The sequence below is a fragment of the Cottoperca gobio genome, chromosome 3, assembly GCF_900634415.1.
Source record: "Cottoperca gobio chromosome 3, fCotGob3.1, whole genome shotgun sequence".
Taxonomy (NCBI): domain Eukaryota; kingdom Metazoa; phylum Chordata; class Actinopteri; order Perciformes; family Bovichtidae; genus Cottoperca; species Cottoperca gobio.
In genome coordinates this window covers 23,761,141-23,780,712 of record NC_041357.1, presented here as the reverse complement: position 1 = coordinate 23,780,712, position 19,572 = coordinate 23,761,141, and the positions used below count along the sequence as shown (strand labels likewise).

Genomic DNA, 19,572 nt, shown 5'->3' with positions numbered 1-19,572 from the left:
TACTTTTGACTGAAGCAACAACTAAACACGTGCTTCCGTACAGGTTTTTAATGAACTGTTTATTTAATATAACTCAAAAGCATTGTAATACTGGATGTGCTTTAGTCAATGTGAAACCTCAGCAGATTTAGCCCACAGATTGCATATTTACTGCAGAGAGAACATTAAAGTAATTATTTCATGGCTGTAAAGGTCGTTTTTATACCCTGGGCAGAAAACTGATTATTTCTTGTCAACCTTCTACACCGAGAGAAGCTTACTGTACCACACAATTAGAAAAGGAATTAATAAGAAAATAATCAAAGGTCATCTGCAAACAGTTTTCAGAATACAACACCAAAATGTTCCTCTCCTTCGTCAGTGATCTCCTCCTACTCACTTCCCTTTCTCTTTTCATCTTCGTCAGCTGCACTCGTTCCACTCTGTCTGTCATTGCAGGTCTTTCTGATATCTTGTTCACCTCTATTTACAATCATGAGGAGTCAGAACACATCATGAACATTTCTCAAACTCAACACATATTTCTTGAGCTTCAATTTATCCAATAGTTGCTGAGACATTTTAAAAATCACAAATGTCAACTTCATAGCTGGCACCAGGGTTGTCAAGATATCAGTGATTCACTACACATTTATCGCCAAAGAATTCACAATAACAATATTATCGTAGCGACATCTGTAGACATTTAAAAAGGATAATAAAGCTATCAGTCATCTTTCACTTTGTCTATTGTTGAATGAATGAATTACACTCAAAATACGAGTGTAGAGGTGGACAGAGCGTCTGTAACCATAACCATTTTATATCCTGACACCCCAGAAGCACTACAGGTGAAGTCATCACCAAAGTCTTCAGGATTTATGTCATCCCCACCCTAACTGCTAAACAAAAATAAACACAGATGTGAACCTACATGCAGAATGCACAACACATGCACCACTTACCATCCATAATGCATCCGTTTCTGCACCTCCTGCTCAGTGTGATGAAATATTAACACTCTTAACTTTGCCACGTGTTCTGTGAGGAATTGTTGTCTCCGAAACAGCAAGGGACAGGAGTTGTGAGTTCTAGATGCTGGGCGGGAACATTGGACTGCATAACAGTACAGCCTTTGCTGGTATCTCATTATTCATACCTTGGGGGCCATCTTGTCTCCGTTCAAATCAGTCAGAAAAATAAAACGGTCGTGAGCTTCACCCAAATTCAGTGATGAAATGTGAAGTTAATGTTGCTGTTGATATCTAGATTTATTTTTTGTTAGCGCATCTATTAAAAGACAAAAACCAACAAAGTGTTAGTTAATGCACAGTACTTTCCAACTTATTCAGCAGAAGACACTACTCTTTAAAGTGGCTATAAATATAAGATATATAAGATAACAATAGCCAGGTTTCTATGCAAATGTACGTCATTTATTCACTTTGTCGCATTTTGCTTTTATCGGTACACCAACTTTTCCAGCTCAGACAAGCGTAAAAAACGATTCGCGATATTTCAAGATTTCTTTTTTCTAGATTTCTGAGTCCTCTCAGGTTTTTTAATGCACATATTAAAAGTGTGAAAGGGGTTGCTTGTAGTGATTAATTAAATTAATTGCCCTCGGCTTTACCTAGCTTAGTGAGTTTCAGCTCATTGTTTAGATGTCTGGCTGCAACTTTACTGTTTTGGTTCACTCAGTGTCGATTTCAGGCGCGGCAGCAGTTTTGAGTGAAAAAGCTCTAAAGGTCCACTGTACACTACCGGGTCAGTACCAAACAGCAGACGGACAAGCTGGAGACAAGCTGGTGAACATATTGGAGCATTTAGCAGCTGAACCCCAGGAGTTGGTGGAGATCAGAGCTAGGGAACACGACTCCAAATGAATGATAAAGCTGCTCTGTATCTGATAATATGTCAACAGCTAAGTCAAAGGTACATGATCTCCGGCACCTGGTGGGAGAATATGGGAGTGGCTTTGTCACAGCAACCAACTAAAACTCATTTGTACCTTACTGACAAAAGATTTGAGTTAGATTTAGATTTTCTCTTTAATACATTATTCATGTATTCCTTTTAATAAAGATACAGTACGTTTAGAGGCAGACAGAAGACAGAAATAGCAAAGGGGGTGACAGACAGGTAGAAAGAGCAGAGAGTGAGATAAAGTATAAAAGAAAAGTGCAGTCAAGCAGAAGGAGGGAGTAGTTTAAAGGCAGGAGGAGAGAAAAACAGAGACAGAAGGGAATAAACACAGAGAGAGAGAGAGAGAGAGAGAGAGAGAGAGAGAGAGAGAGAGCGAGAGAGAGAGAGCGAGAGAGAGAGAGAGAGAGAGAGAGAGAGAGAGAGAGAGAGAGAGAGAGAGAGAGCGAGAGAGAGCGAGAGATGTGCATGGAGGATGAGTCTGAGAGGCCCTCAGTTCCACTTGACTCAGTCATGGGAATGATTTGATTTTCACCACATGAACAGCTGTCTTATGTAACACACACACACACACACACACACACACACACACACACACACACACACAAAAAAATAATGAGGGGGTCTGTGTTCTGGCCAAAAACCTACACTGAGCAAAGGTGGCCTGTAGCAACAGAGACAGCGAGAGAGAGACCATGTCAGAGGAAACTCACAGACAGGGTCATCTCTTCCTACTGTCAAATAAATAAATAAATAAATAAATAAATAAGTAGGTAAAATGCACCGAGGTTTCTTCATTTAGCAGCTGGAACAATTAATATTCAGGATGTGAAAAATAAAATGCATTAGCACTGAATTATAATTTAAGCAGTGTTGGGAGAAGTGTTCACATCACATTTAGTTGACGCGTTCGTCCAAAGCAACTTACAAGACGTGCAAACAATCCCGAGGATACAACTCCGAACAACAAGAATCTTGCTCGTGCATTAGCTTCAAAGAGATGATTTTAAGGTGATCATTTTAAGTGCAGAACAATAGCTTCAAATAAGCCATGTAAGTGCTACATACAGAAGATAAGAATAACAAATGTTTATGGGCCATGGTGCTGTCGAAGGACGGTGTGAAGACTTTCAGCTGACCTGATAACAATGGGGAGCTCGTTCCACCATTTTGGAGCCAGCATAGTAAAAAGGCAGTTTTATTTGAGGGTCATCTGGTTCCACTCGCTGTGAGGGAGCAGCGAGCCGATTGGCCGATGCAGAGCGAAGTGATTTTAGATAAAGTCTGTTTCACAGTGTTGCCTAATGGCTAAAGAGTGCTGCAGGAATTAATCCTACAACCTGTGAAGGATTTACCAATTTTGAACTTCCGGTTCCCTGCCTGAAATAAGGTCTGTGGTTAACACATGCTTAAGAGATTTTTTTACGGCTAAATGGCTATACAAGTCTAAAGAGGGGACATTACAAGTCATCACGCTGAACACTAGTCTTTAGCTTTTTACTTCTAGCAATTGCATTTACAAAAATCATAAAAGCGGTGTTCATTTCATATTTTAATTACCTTGCTGAACAAAACGTGCACGTGTCACAGAGCTTGTTTTCTGCAATAATCCAAAATCCAAAGGAAATATCCCGTTGGCTTCGAGGGAACCAGGGCGATGTTAACTCCCTGCAGCACTCTGTAGCCAGAACTTAGTTTATTTATCTTTATTATTTATATTTATCTTAAAAATGTTTGGTTATGAGAGCTTTTTCATGCTAAAGCACTTCTGCATCTCCAGTCTCACGCGTGTACAGAAGTCCACAGTGTTTTAAATACTAAGGTGTTTGGGAAGTAGTGAAGATACGACTGGATAAATGAGACTTGGATTATACTGCACGAGTTGTGTGAGAGTTTTTAAACTTAATTCTCTGTTTTTATTCTTTGTTCACCGTGGAGGCAAGCGAGAAAAACAAAGTGTTCTTCAATAATTCAAGGTAACACAGGGTAAATAATTGATGCACAAATTATAATTTGAGGGTGAAGTATTCCTTTTAGTGGTTCATCTACGTCTGTGACACATTAGTTTCTAATTAGGAGGAAAATAATTAGTTTGCACCATTTATACCAGCACCTCTGCCACTGTAGCACTCAGAAGTTCAGCTGACTTTAGTTTCGCAGCTGGGTGTGTTGCTGTCAGCCGCTCGCAGAGCCACTCAGTGTGGTTACATAACGACTGTTGCTCCTGTGGACCCAGAGCCAGTGGAGGGTGAAGAAGGACTTAATGAGATATATTCGTGCGCACTGACGACTCCACACTGAACCTTCACTGACTCCGTGGCTGGACACCAACAGAAAACAGTAAAAATCCTTCTGTTTCAAATCTTACATTTCTTTAAATATCCTTGGAAATTAGTCTGGTATTTATTATATATTCAATAATATATTGACTACATTTAACTAATTAATAACAATATTGTCAAATATTTGATGCACCGGGCAAAACAAGACACAGTTTATGATTTCATTTGTACATATTTCTATTCTATAAATTGACATTTGCCTACTTTTCCTGTATTTTTTATTTCCTCTTAATGTTTATTGTAGGCACCAAACACCAAAGCAAATCTCTTATAAGTGAAAACCTACTTGTCAAACCTTTTTCTGAGTCTTTGTCCTCCCTGAACTGTATGTTGGCTCTCAAACATGTACTTTCTCCTCACGTAAGCAACTTTTAAAAATGATTGCATCATGATTACTGTGTATTCACAAAATAGCATCCCTGAAAAGAAACAGCAAAGGTCGTGTGTTCATCGTAATGTTGGGATCATGTATCAGATGTCACATAAAATCCAGATGAGCCTCACTCATTAATATAAAGCATTTAAATACTACATCATTATTTTGTCTAAAGCTGAAGTTCACCGCTCATGTGCTGCTGCAGGAGGTTGTGCGCTGAACGTTCACAGTTTTAAATGTCACTTTTCTTTAGCCAGCCAATAATTTGACAGTTTGTTCACTTTTAATGTCTTTAATTTGACTTTAGAAACCCTGATTCAGAGAGAGCCACACGGAGGCCAAAGTGAGAACAAACAGCAGGTTACAGACTCGTGGCTGATCAGACAATCGGGGTTAGAGAAGCCTTAAAACTCAGTTAGCACAGCAGCAGTCAATGCAGAAGGCTGCGGGAAATAAAAAGTAAAACAAAAAGATAAACTTTAACACCCCTACACAGACGAGGCAGGTAGTCCAGTCTATGCACTCATCATCCACAGATTCCAAGAAACATCAAAGTTACTCCAGGACTTAAAAACAGAGTTGTGTGGATTGTATAGAAACAGCAGGCCTAACACAAACACTAGTGACCTAGCCTGTTTACAGTAAAACTTAATTGCGGAGAATCATCTAAGATGTTATATTGCCTTTCAAAACAGTATTGACATGAACACATTTTTAACATTTGACGTCACACAAAACAAACCCAGTGGAAACCAACTGATTATCCAGGATGACTCAGCGAGGCAAAGCCGCACCAAACCTTCGGATAGTCACACGCGCATAAATTAAGAAATAAATACAACACTTTTTTTGTTAATATCCGGAGCACCAGCAGGCGCTCGCAGTTAGAAAAGGATGCAAAGGACAAAAAGAGTAAAACTGAGCCAGAAGACACCAAAAACTCAACCTACAACTTAATTGTACAGTTTTCATGGTGGATGTTTATAAAGAGCAACTTTTCCAGGCAACAGAGATGGGCAATATTGCTGTGAAGGAGACTGACACGTAAAGATCTGTCTAGCAGGGGGAAAATGGAAAGAACAAAAACACAAATGAGCAAATCGTGTTTATTATTGCTGAAAACGTGCCGATCTGTGTTGCCTCAAAAGTATTGACTTTATAATCCTCCACGCTGAAACGGCAGGAAGCGCTGACTCAGCTGGAGAAAGAGTTCAAAGTGTCACCTAAATTATTTTGCACTCACACTACTTGGCCTGGGTAACTTTGCACACGAAAGAAAGAGCGAATACATTTGAAAACAATCAAGACCAACATCATCCCAAATAATTCTAACCCTTTTAAGAAAGTGACAGATTTTAAAAGACTAAAAAAAAGATGACTTTCATTAAAGGCCAGAAGGCCAAAAGTTACCGCATCAAAAGCCCTCAGCTGAAGATATTTGTAGGTTAGTACATCTCAACTAAATGTTTACGCTCCTTCTACTCTCCAAAGACATGCACGCGCACACAAAACATTGTTACAGTGACAAAGATTCAACCCCGAACAACATATCCTGAGATCTTCCATCTACAGTAGTGAACTGACTCCAGAGCTCTCGCTGTGAGAAGACGGATCAGACAGTCATAAAGCAGAGTCTCTTCAAAGCAGTCATTCGTGTCCTCGTCCGGAGAAAACAAATAGAAGTCGTCATATACACATCTGGTTAAGAAAAAACACTCCTCGTTAAATGGCCTCGGCAAAGTGTGTCTCAACCGCGGAACACTTAAAACCCAACTGTGGTAACTGAGATACAGAGCTGTTAAAGGGAGAGTTCGGATTGTTTGAAGTGGGGTTGTATGAGGTGCTTGTATTACCTACAGAAGATGGCGGTCAGCACGCCCCTCGTTTGGAGAAGTCATAGCAGCTAAGCAAAGTACTGCTAAGTGTACGCTACACTTAGAACATTTTCACCGCTTTACCTTGCCGTCAGACCTGGAAGCTGTTATCAATGTTCTCTTCAAAGACACCAGACTCCTTTGAGAAAACAGTTTTTGTATTAGATTTCACCTCAGACAGAAGCAGCTGGTCAACCGCTGCCTTTGATTGGTTAGTTTGTTTACGTTATTGTGGGACTTTTGTGTTATTATGTGACTTTAGTGGACTGAAATAACCCTTTAAAACACCAAACAAACCGAGCGAGGCAGTAGTGGACTAGCAACGTCCGTGTTCTGTGAGGGAAACTTAATGTTTTCTCTCAAAGGAGACTAGTGGCCTTAAAGAGAGCATAGATAACGGCGTCAGTCAGAAAGGGCCATCAGTCGGCATCTACTGAAGGTAAAACACCGACTATGAATAAGTACCTCATACAAACCCACTTTAAAACATCTGCACTATCCCTTTAAGAGTCGAGATAATAGATACAATTTGTTGATTTATTATTATTATTTGTTTCTCGACATTATTTCTCCAGGTCTCACTCTCTGAAGGAAATAAACGATTACAGCAGAGGACCCAGATTCAGCTTCACGAGACATCGTGTCTGCGATGTTTAAGAAGCCTGGCTGCACAGAAGTTGTTCTTTCACCTCCTTCAGAGCGTACAGTACATCTTGTGCAGGCGCAAAACAGCTGCACCAGTCGAGTTACCCTTCTGAGGTCATGAGCCAGAAAAAAAAAGGGAGCTCTGACTCCTATTGGTGGGTTCAGATGATGTAATTCAGACCCTAATCCCCCACTGGAAGATCCAGATGACATCAGAAGAGGTATTATTAGTGCTGGTTGATATTAAAATATTATGGCGTGATGCGAGTTCAGGGGAGTTTTGTTTGATATGTGAGGGAAACCATCCGAGTTTGTTTAGGTGACAAAAAGCAGTCTTTCTTATTTGGTTACACTGCAGGAGAAAAATATCCTTATTTGGATGTCTCGGTAGAAGACTCCATTATCATCTTAGTTCATCCTATATGTCTATTTGTTGCCAAAGAGCTGCAGGTCGAGGCGGACCCACACTTCCCCTGTAGGAACCTCGTGCAGCAGAAGACGACGTGTTACCGGCCCCTTGTTTTCCAACTCTTTCTTTATGGTTGCCACAGGAACTTCTGTCCGACCCAGAAAGTCTGAAATAAAGAGAAGAAGTAAAAAAGGAACATTTTAATTGTTTTAAAAAGAGCTCAGAAATGTCAAAGTGTGGGTATGTGTTGGGCTCCAGTGACACAAAACAACAGAAAAAAAGATGTAATCAGATTACCGATACATTTATCAACATATTATATATTTATAACGGCCTCTAACGTTAGTGAAAGATTATTTCACTGGGTGGAGTTTGTATGGAGAGCAGAAAAGGAACACAGAACAGTGTTCATCAAGATTATTCTTTTTGACAAGAAGCATCCCAGCATGAAAACACGTTCAGGACAAACTGGGAAATTTGCATGAAGTTTAATTTCATTTATACGAGTACAGCTGCTGCTTCAAGTAAAAATCCAGTAACACTAATGTGACAAATAATTATTTGGATGACGACAGCATTTTCACCGCTGGAAGGCAGAACTTGCACTGTGCTGTGCTGTTACATTCAGCAGGGACTTTCAGCATTTTGCTTTCCTCTCGTCTTTATTTGCATATTTGGTATTGAGGTAATCCAAAAGTAACACGATCACTTTTATATTATGATACTTGGATTAGTAATTAGTAATTTAATTGGTATACATTTTTAAAATAACCCTCCAAACCTGGAAATATGTGGGATTTAATGAGAGAGCAGATTAGAGGAGTAAAAAGGGAGAGAATGAGCAGGTGACTGACCATCAGGTGAAAACTGGTCCCTTTCAAAGATGGTGATGCAGAGCACGTCCTGGTAAAGGTCTTTGATGTGAAACTGACAGTTGAAGCTCCACTTGGGGTTCAGGGTGTCGTTGAGCGTTCTGGATGTGAATATCTGAGCTCCCATGGTCACTTCACAGTAGGGGTTACTTTTACCTGGAGGAGGACATGAAGACAGGTGAGAAGAGGGACGGGTGACGGGGAAGAGAAGAGAGTGTAAGAACAGGAAGAGGAGAGTCAAGGAAAAGAAATAAAGAATGAAGAAAGAGCATTTGACCCTTGTGCATCACGAGGGACGTTTGGCTTTTTAATTCAAATACATTCATGCGTTAATGCATACAGTACGGAAAACATTTAGGCATGAGTTTTATATTTTCCAATTTTGGAAGTTCAGCCTCAGCTCCTATAATAAACTGTCCCGATAAAACAATTTGATCCCACAGCCATTACATCATAACTTCATAAATAAGTTTTTAGAGGCCTGGCTTCAAAATTGTCTTCGATATTTTCTCACGTTCTTAAATTCAAATTAATGTCATTTTCATGGTTTCCTGCACAAAAAATAAAAATACATTTTTAATTTTTAATTCATGGTCCATTCTTCATGGTGTATTTCTTAGTCCACTGAACTGAAAGGACCACGTGTAACACGAGTGTGTCCAGGCTCACCGTTGGGTTTGCCTGGTTTGAGTTCAGTGGCCTCCAATATGATGACAAGAAGTCTGCCGATTCCACTGGTCTTCACAGATCGTGCTGCAAACACACACACACACACACAGATTAATCCAGAGATCATCTCATTAGTTGCTATCAGCTCAGCTGCGTCAGTGTGGAGACAAACCTTGATAGGCCTTTTCCCTTTTTTTCTTTTCTGTCTCAAAGAATTCTTCAGATGCAGCCTTGATCTTCTGAACCCAAGCGGTCCTGAAAACACAACACACACAGTAATCATACAGGCCACCGAAAACCCCACCGTGTGCATGTGCGTGCGTGTGTGTGCGTGTGTTTGTGCAGCTACCGTTCATTGATGTTGTCGGTCCTGAGTATATAGACTCTATCGATGTGTGAGATGTGGAAGGTGGGCTCGTCGCTAGAAGGATCCGGCAGCTTCACCAGAACTTCATTTAGCAGCACAGGCTACAGGAAATCATACACGACATTGAAAGTGACATATTTTATAAGATTTTAAAAAACAGAAATACAAAGTGTCATGCTGCCCCAAAAGAACACATTACAACTTAACACAGTGTGTGAGTGTGAGTGTGTGTGTGTGTGTGTGTGTGTGTGAGTGTGTGTCTTACCGGCTTGTACATCTTGAGCTGTACATTGTTCTTGTTGCTGAACAGTTTATCGGGCCCAGACGAGGTGAACTGTTTAGCCGCATGAGTCAAAAGCAGAAAGTCGTTGAAGAGGAAAGCCCAGAGTTCCTTGTTGCTCTTTGCCTTGTTCATCTGAAAAGAAAAAGACATGTCACATTGTATCTCCCTGTACTCCCCCAGTCTGTCTGGTCTCATTGTAAATGGAACATTTGAAGAAATGTTATAGTTTTACTCACCTTGCCGCTGTGGAGCAGTTTCCTGGGGCCCAAACAGTTCGTCAGAGAGTTAAAGACGAGGTTCTGTTGAAAGAGAAAACTTTAGATCGATCTCATATGTGCTAGAATATGTACTAATACAAATTGAATTCTACGACGATATAAAATACTTGAATACTCTCTGAGATTATGAAATCACACATTTCCAAGATTTCTTTTTTATTGGTTTATAAATAATGAACTCGATTGACAGTAAACAGTAAACAGTGAGCGTAATACCTCTGCAGCACCATCACACTGCACGTGGTTCTGAATCCATTCCAGCCTGTCAGAGTTCTCCTTTTCTCTCACGCCCTCGTTTACCTGAATGACACAATAATTAATTACAGAAACAATCAAAACTTTTGCTTTTGCAGAATGGATCAAAAAATGTAATTAAAGCAGCGAGGGACGTCACGAATGAGAGAATCGGTGATGAAAGGAACCTGTTTACAGAGTTCCTCCGCCCTCTCCAGAGCCTCTTTCAGAGGCTCTCGGTCAGCATGGCCCTCTGCGGTGCTCTCCAGGATCTAAACACACACACAAGTTAATTACATCCACAAATGAGATACGAAAAGGCAAACCACTCTATTTTTTTCCAATTACACACATTAAGGTCAGTGTTTTAACTAGTTCAAACACAGACACGCTCGTGAACATGATGGCCTACGTTTTTGATGTGCAGTGGGTAGCGTGTGATCCTCTGCATGGGTTTCAGCAGGAAGCTGGACAGCGGCATGCCTTTACATCTGTAGTCTGTGGCAATTTTCTGATGGGAATGAAAAGACAATGTTAATGAACACATTAAGAATCCTGTTTCCACCATCATGGATATAAAACTGCAGAGTATCTGGTTTGTAAAATCCGACATGATAATGGTTCTAGATCAATTAAAATGCTCGCCTTCTATCTCCACCTCTTCCTGTCCTTCAACACATCTCCGCTATTCTTCATCACCGTGCTTATGACCTACATTACTTTCTTTCTTTGCTCCCCCCTCCTTCTCTACCTTGAGGAAGTCCTTGAAGTTCGGCTCGCTATCGATACGCGTCTGGAGCAGTGATGCTCCGTTGATCTGGCAGGAGCAGAAGCGGATGTAGGGCTGCATGTGGGACAGCTCCGGCGCCAGGATATCTCCGATCATCTGCACCGGCATGTTGTCCCCGCCCGTCTTCTTACGCACGCGTAGAGCCCTGCACACACATAAATGTACGCGTATGAACACAAGCAGCTCTGTATTTTTGTACACACAATCCAGACACAACTTTAGAAAAGCTGCAATTGTTTGATATTTACTTGAGAAGTTTAGAGTTGCAGGCCAGCAGTTCTTTCCAGTTGACGAAGATCATGGTCATCTCTGCATCATTCAGCCGGCCCGACTCTGACATAGGCTTTTGGAAAACCTACACACACACACACACACACACACACACACACACACACAACACAACACAACCACACGTTAGTAAGAAACAACATGGTGGATTTACAGATATGTGATTAGGATATCATGAGGACACCCCGACACATCTCGTTCTTGTGAAATACTGGATGGATTTACTCAACATTTAACAACATTCTGTTTATACGCGAGGTATTAAAAAGGGACAGTTCACCCCAAATCAAAAGTTCATTACCTCCAGCACTATCTGCAAGTCTTCCATGTATCTCTCTTCAGTCTGGATTAGCTCATGGATGTAACCCTGTCTCTTTCTCTCCTGGGTGCTCAATGAGTCCAGGCTGTTCAGGTCTGCACACCCTGCAGGAGGAGAGGAGAAACACGCAACAAAGATTCAAACAAGTGCAACAAAACCAAGCCACCACTTAAACCACAACAACACTTCAGCACCACATTCACTGCCTCCTGCTGGACATGATGGGGCCTTTGAACACACAGGCAACCACAGAAGATATATTCTTAATTATGGATAGATAAAGTTAAAATGATAGACAATACAGAGAAAATATTTATAATATACCTTAAATTGTAACAGGAAGAATGTAGAGAAATAGAAAATAAATAAATAAATATTCTGAGATTACTGTAGTGTCATGTACTCTCTGCTCCCGGAGTAGTATAACGACTGTTCTCTTGATTCATCCGGGACATAATGTCTTTAATCCCGTGTAAGTGGGAAGGAGGTGCAGAATCCGTCCACTTCAGTAAGAGAACTCGTGGAGCCGGTAAAGACGTAAAAGCCAACATTCAGTTTTACTTTCGGCAAGTCCAAGTCTTGAGCAATGCCAAAAATGTCGGTCAAAGGATTTGGCTTGGTGGTGAAGGGTTTCTGAAATAGTCTTAAAGACTTATGCCCAAAACATTAAGGAAGAAAAGGACATGACCAGCAGTACACGTGAAGAAGTGAGGCCGATGCACTTTTACATTCATCACATTTAGGATCCACATCACGGTACATTCGAGCTAAATTGGTTTTAACACAATGCTGATGTGTAATCCTTCTACAACACTTTCTCATGTCTAAGAGTTCTGAGAGGAGGAGGGAGAGAAAGGGAAATGAGGAAACACACACACACACACACACTTACCTGATACAAGGAGCCCATTAGCCCATTGTGAGGGTCCCATACTAACCGACTGTCGCTCCCTCCCTGACCTTTCTCTTTCCTCATCGTCTGTCTCCTCCCAAAGGTTTAGAAAGTGAAAGCTGCTCTGTAAAGTCATTGCTCTGATTATAAGTATTTAAGTTAATTGTCGGTCTTCTGTTGCGTTTGTCTGATTGTCTCTCCCGTTTGTCTCTTTCCCCGTCTGCGCCGTTATCTTCTCGTCGCTGCTATCAGACTAAACCTTCTCCTAGACTAAATCTGTTTGTACCAAAACAGGAAGAGGAATTCTTTCTTTCTTTCGCACCCTGTGACGCATGTTCAGAGCTCAGTGTTCCCCCCTAATTTTCAGTGACTTCTGCCAATTGAGAAAATGTTCCGATACCTAATATCACCATAAGTTACCATCACAATAAGGAAAACACATGGATGTTTGATTCTGCATCGAGGTCAAACTGTTGTAAACATACTTCACATCTGCCCATCTTAATCATGTGTGTTGTGTTGACATTATAAACACTGCATAAAACATGCACACCCTTTAACAATAATAAAACACTGCTGTCATCCCAAACCAATCTTTATTTCATCAGAAAATATATTAGACACATCTTGAAGAATAGTTCCAGCATCTTGTGCCACAAATCTTCTGTACATGTTGCCGGATCAGTTGTGCTAACAGCTGCTTTGAGCTTTGCGTGGTTCACCCACGTTTACTGCAGCCTTTACTTTACTTTACTTTACTTCTGAACTAAATTAAAAAAGCAATTTGCGTTCCTTACATTAGGGTTAAAGTGATTTGATGGTAGTGCACTAAAGACATCTGAACTGTATTGTAGCATCTTTAAGACCTATAAGACCTCAGTGTTCATCAGACTGAGCACAGGAGGAGTAACTCGAGACGTTTGCATAGATCTTTATCTGTATAGTACTTTTCATACAAACATACGTTGTGACTTTAATTAAAAGTAAGCAGCTTGTCTAGGATGTACAAAATGAGAAATGAGAAAAGCCTATGCATTCACTTTCTGCATTCAGAGCAGCAGCAAAACAGCATTCAGTTAATATAAGACGCGGCAGCAGTTTCACCCCTGGAGGTAAATGTCTGTCAATGGCGTTGAAACCGTTCGCCATATGGTGAAGTCGCTTCATCTCACTTCAAAACTACTGTTGTTAGTAATAACCCAGTTATGGCTTTTAAATGCACAAAGGACAAACTGTACGCTTCTGCCTGAAGCATTTCATGTCCAAATTAAGTTCAAACAAAAGGTTTTCAAAAAAAAGGCACAAAATCAAAAGCCCAATGGTTATAGTTGAAAAGCAAAACGTAAAACTACATCTCCAAACATCTGGAGAGATCGAGTTTCGCTCAAGCTTCATGCTTTGGTTTAAGCATTAAGTGCAGGAGTGTTGGACTATTTCTCAAAATAACCACAGGCTTCACGGTTATAATGCAATTAATTGTTAGTGTAAAGTGACAGTAAAACTTGCACATCATGTCTGAATATAGACACATCTCCGAGGAGACACAGAGACAAATAGTGGGCTCTGTGTGAGCTAAACTCTCAAAATTGGAGAGTAAGAATGGAAACAACAACAACAGGTATGAAAAAGGGAAAGGGAGTGTGATGCCGCATGAATAAAGGGGGAAAAGATGTGTCTTGTGAGGAGAAACAAAAGGAAAAAAGAGAGAAAAGCCACAGAGAGACCCACTATCCCTCTGCTTCATTTTAGCATCATCAGTTCACACTCAAAACGGAGAAATCAGAAAAGGCACTGTGGCTTTAACAATTCACAGAATCAGTATTGAGAGTCAAAGAAAGTGGTTTCAGGTGCTGAATCACACAGACATTAGCTCAGGGGGAGAAGTTAGTAGACAGGGAGTCCAGACACTCTGCCCCTTCAGAGCAGTGTGTAATAGTGGGTCTCTCTGAAGTCAGGAGGAGGAAGAAGGAAGAGGAGGTGGAGGAGGAAGAGGACTTTCTACCAGCCTAGAAGGAGAAAGAGACAGAAGCCGAGGAATATGGAGAGAGGAGAGAGGAGAGAGGAGAGAGGAGAGAGGGAGAGAGAGAAAGAGAGAGAGAGAGACACAGAGTGAGGGAGGAAGTGGGAAAACAGGGGGAAATTACCTGTCAGTGAGAAGAAAGAATATACAAATGAAGAGATGGGTGGATGAAGAAATATCAGTGATGGTACAGTGTTGCAAAGATGATCAAAGGTCTTAGTTAGTCATAGGCCCAATCCCAATCTCCACACTCCTCTAAGTGTGTGAGAGCTCAGCGCTGTCCCACTGTTAAATCATCCGATGCAGGTTTCTTTAACGCCATTAAACCTCCTTTCTGTGAGTCCGCAGATCTGCAGACTTTCCTAAAGGACTCGCCTATAAACCACAGCAGAATGTATGACATTTAAATGGTCGTTCTCCTGCCCCTCATAAAATATTCACCAGCCAGCGTGGATGGCTTCGGCTGCTATAAAAGGTTTATCAGGACTGGGACATTATTTAACCGTGTACAAAAAAACCACAAGCTCAACTATTGAACAATTGTAGCTACAGTTAAATGCTGCTTTGCATTAGTTTAATAAAATGATTGAAATTATTATATGGCAATGTGGCACTTTATTTTTTTTATGGTGATGCGTTTTAAAGCAGCGTGTGATATCATTATGGTGTGTCCCATTCCTCACACACTTAAGCGCTACAGCTGCGCACAGTTGACGTCAATTAAGTCCAGCAGGGTTTAGAGTTTAGTTCTTAGGGTGGAGATTGAGATTGGGTCGTAGTGGCTTGAAGCAACTTGGAAGAAGAGCATCTCTGTGTTTTAAAAATGCATATTTCCCTTCATCATGATATCATATCAGGTTTAAGGGATTTACTTACACTGCTGGCTGGGGTCACATTCCGCCGTGGTCATCTTAATGTAATTGGTGGGGAACAGACCGGTGACGCCGTTGATCTCTCCTTTCCACCAATCAGGGTTGTTCTTGTCAAAAACGTTGATCAGCTGACCTTTGGAGAAGCTCATCTCGTCCCCGTTGGCGGCTGAGTAGTCGTATATGGCTATTACCTGACAGACTGACAGAGAAGAAGAAGAGTTTACTCTTTTATTTTATTTGCAGTTTATTATTTATTTAGTGTACTTTTGTACTCTTCACCTCTAGCCTGTGTGTGTGTGTGTGTGTGTGTGTGTGTGTTACCTGGTTGGGGTGCTGGTGTGGACTTGCCGCTGTTGGATCCCAATATTTTGACGTGAGCGGCAGGAAACCAGCCCTTCTGACGCTTCTTACCGCGGGCCTAGAGTCAGACAACCCAAACAAATGTAGAGAGAGGTTTTAATCAGACAGGAGGGATGAAAAACCTTCAACATGCAGTTTTCAACCAGAAACTTCAGGTATAGTGGTTTCCAACCTGCGGGTTGGGCCCAAAACGTGTTTTGTGAGGTCACAGTGACCTTGACCTTTGTCTACCAAATTCACTGGACGTTGGTTTCAACAAGGCGTTCATGAGATATCACGTTCACATGAATGGTACGGACCGATGGAAAACTCAAAAACAAAATGCCTCAGACTGTGGGCAGCGCGGAGGCATAAAAACATGATTTAGTTGAACTGGTCACAATCGATATACCTAAAGGTGAGGGGTCGCAAGTAGACATGGCTTTGTTTTAATGGGTCACAAGCCAACAAGGTTGGCTAGTCTACAATGTCTGCCTTTATTAAAGGGTCCACAGGAAACCGCTGTGAACAGCAGCTGAAAGCTGACCTGCAGTTCTCCGAGCCACCAGCCAGAGGTGTTCTTGCCAAGGATGAGGATGAGCTGGCCATTTTCCAGATTCAGCTGTTCAGGGCCAGTAGCGGGGTGGGCCCTCATCACCTGGGCGATCTCTGTGCACACAAGACACAAATGCAACTTTGCAAAATGCAAAACCAGGTATTGTGTTCTTATGCAAGTGAGAAATAAAGAGATTAGACAGAAAAGGCCAGATGGTGAGTTTACCTGGCTTCTTCTTTGCAGATAAACTTGATGTCTGAAAAAAAATACAATTATATCATTATTACAAAAAAGAAAATAACAGGAACGTCTTGCAATATAATGCAATCAAACACCAACACAAATAGCAAAACATTGTTCCCCCTGTGTACGTGTTAAGGGTTAAACGCTCTTACATCCGTCTCTTTAGGTTTGACGTAGTTGCTGGGGAAGACGCCCGTGCTGCCGCCTATAGAGCCGTGCCACCACTCCCCGTCTCTCTTGCTCACCAAGATCACATCTCCCTCTCTGAACGTCAGATCACCCGGCTCCGGAGACTCATAGGTGTACAACGCTGTGTACTCTGGAAAGGAAAAGAATATACGAATATAAATGAACAGCAATGTAGCTAAGGCAAGAGCTTATACAAGGTCTGTTGCTAAATTACGCCAACCTCAACAACATTTTATAATATCAGATAACGTTATACATCTGCCATAAAGGCAGGCTGCACGTGTCACTTTAAGACATCTCTTGAAGACTTCACTTACATTTTGAGGGAAATACAGTTTTCATTGTAAAATTAGGCATAAAAACTAAAAAAGGAAATTACATCAATGTCCCTCAAACCACCTGAAAATCATCATAACATGTTTAAATAAGACAAACAGAAACATAAACACGGTAAATGTAATGTGTGATGATCAAATATTAACTGAACTACTTTAAGCAGATATTTCAGAGGATAGTTTACCGTCCAGCTGCGTGCTGTCGCTAGAATCCAAAGCATCAGGAGGGGAGCCCTTCATGCTGTAAACAGAAACATCACATTACCATACTTATTCACGCATGTCCATTCATCCATCCTCTAATGCTTTCACAGAAGCCCCGTCCTCCAGCTCCTCCTGGGGGATGCAAGGCATTCATAAACCAGATGGGGGTACCAAGCGCTGCTGCATGGTCTGGGTCTGCCCTGGGGTCTGTGAGATGGAGTACCAGGATTCATACTTAAAAAGGGAGAGCTGATCATGAGAACAGCCGACGACTATTTATTTAAGTCCAGCTGGCTACTTTATTATATTCACTTATGATTCTCAAAAAATAGTTTTGATGAACAAGTTCTGATTTGCTTTGATTCAATTCAGTGTTTAGGATAGAATGTGCCAGAGGACAACACATTATGGCAAAAGAAAATGATGGCCATGCGACCCCCCCCTGGACCCCCGTAAAGTAGCTGGCTACTCCTTATCCTTCTGGAAAGCCCCGTTCAAAAGGCACACTTCACCCGAGAGGTGGTTCTACTCCGGGCTACTCACCTCCAATCAAATTCTTTTGTTCATTAGCCAGACCTCATGATCGGAGGGGAGTGTTGGAACGTGCTGCTGTAAATACCTGACGGACTGGAATAGTTACCGCACCTCTGGCACACTCTACTGACACATAGACATTATCATGTGACTGATGCATGTTTGAACTGATTTACCCCGAGATAAAACACATCCCAACGGCCACAAGTCATTTTCATTTATAAAGCCCAATATCGCACATTTGTCTCAGGGGGCTTTACAATCTCTACAGCACACGACACCATCTGTCCGATGCAGCTGATAAGGAAAAACTCCCCACAATTGCAACTAAAACACAGGGTTATATGATAACATTAAATTAACAATTCATGGCTTGTTTAACTTTCACACTGCTCGAGGTCTCCAAACAGTATGTGTGCAGGAAGACTCACTCTGAACTCTCTTCTTCTCCCAGCAGTGTCACGTATGTTTTGGGGAACCAGCCCCGTTCAGTGTTCAGCTCTCCCAGCCACCAGTTCTCCTGTTGCTCCAACACCTGAATGACATCGTCCTTATTGAAGTTCAGATGGTTGTCTGTCTTTGCTGTCCAGGAACACAAGGCCTGGGCCAGCAGGTTCCCCACCACCTGCTGTCAGAGGCACAGAAAGATACAGACAATATAGTGTGTGTGGGGGGGGGGGGACAGAAAACACTTTGCAAATAAGACAGAAATAATCTGTGTAATTCTAAAAGCATCACCTGTCAAGCAAATAGCGTCTCTGTGCTCCTGTGCGTATTGAAATGACACATTTAACGCAAAAATAGTGGCCCCTCACTAAGACTTAGCGCACATCACACACATTTAAAGTGAAATTATTATCTTAACTGAAGCGCATTAATAAGGGTTGTACACTCAAACTCATTTCGGGATGAAGTGACAGGATGCAATGAGAGCTGGGTCAAGACAAATAAATGAATAAAGCTCCCCTAGATGTCGTTTTTAAAAATACATAACAGGGTTATTATACAAATGAATAAAGAAATAATGTCTTCCTTCTCCCTCCTTTCCCTAATGCTGGGCTTACATTTTTCCCTTTCCTCCCTCTTAATTGCCTTCGGCATGTTTGGATAACAGTGGCACTCAGGCTGAATCTCAGCCCTACTTTTCCACATGGATAATTACAATCAGAAAAAAAGGCAAATGGCACCCATCTGCAAAACGTTATGGCCATGTGTGCGTTGTAATATCATTAGCACAATATCTTTTGTGAATCGGACCATGAGACGGGGCAGAGGGCAGTCGCAAATGATGTGGTTCCATCAGCTGCAATGTTTGTGAATTCACCTCCGAGTATTTGAGCGTTTCTGTATGTTCAGACATATTGTGGTAATCGACGGATACCAATCGGTGCAGCAGTAAAATGACCTGTTGTATAAACGTCTCACCTGTCCTTGTGTCTCAGAGGGCGCAGGGTTTGGAGAGTGTGTTGGTGTGAAGGCTGACTTTGTTCCTGCTGCCTTGACAGCATCAAGCGCATTGGAAAGTTGTGACTGGAGCGGCACTTTAGGAGGAGCAGCAGCAGCAGCAGCAGCAGCAGCAGAAGTATGATTAGCTGCGTCTGACGGGGCCACTCTCTCGACGTAGCTCTCTGGGAACCAGCCCATCTTCCCCTGTCTGCTGCCGTACAGCCAACCCTCCTCCCGCTCTGTCGTCTCATCAACCTGACAGGAGAGTTCGAGAAAGACCAAGAGGAACAAGAG

At 41.7% G+C, this 19,572-nt stretch overlaps 2 protein-coding genes across 2 annotated transcripts in view; both read right to left on the bottom strand.

The window, feature by feature from the left end:
- Positions 1–19,572, bottom strand: part of eva1ab (eva-1 homolog A, regulator of programmed cell death b) — a 58,734-nt gene that overhangs the window by 17,320 nt on the left and 21,842 nt on the right. The window lies entirely within an intron of this gene.
- The window catches only part of LOC115004002 (intersectin-2-like), a 36,493-nt gene continuing 21,668 nt past the window's right edge, over positions 4,748–19,572 (bottom strand). Inside the window, 21 exon segments of the mRNA XM_029425964.1 lie at positions 4,748–7,714; positions 8,403–8,576; positions 9,090–9,173; positions 9,262–9,344; positions 9,439–9,557; positions 9,722–9,871; positions 9,976–10,038; positions 10,234–10,317; positions 10,440–10,523; positions 10,664–10,762; positions 11,003–11,186; positions 11,290–11,396; positions 11,631–11,752; positions 15,437–15,631; positions 15,754–15,850; positions 16,319–16,440; positions 16,553–16,583; positions 16,723–16,889; positions 17,280–17,335; positions 18,264–18,460; positions 19,258–19,533. Of these exon segments, the coding sequence (XP_029281824.1) occupies positions 7,566–7,714; positions 8,403–8,576; positions 9,090–9,173; positions 9,262–9,344; positions 9,439–9,557; positions 9,722–9,871; positions 9,976–10,038; positions 10,234–10,317; positions 10,440–10,523; positions 10,664–10,762; positions 11,003–11,186; positions 11,290–11,396; positions 11,631–11,752; positions 15,437–15,631; positions 15,754–15,850; positions 16,319–16,440; positions 16,553–16,583; positions 16,723–16,889; positions 17,280–17,335; positions 18,264–18,460; positions 19,258–19,533 (2,643 nt within the window). The 3' untranslated portion in view covers positions 4,748–7,565.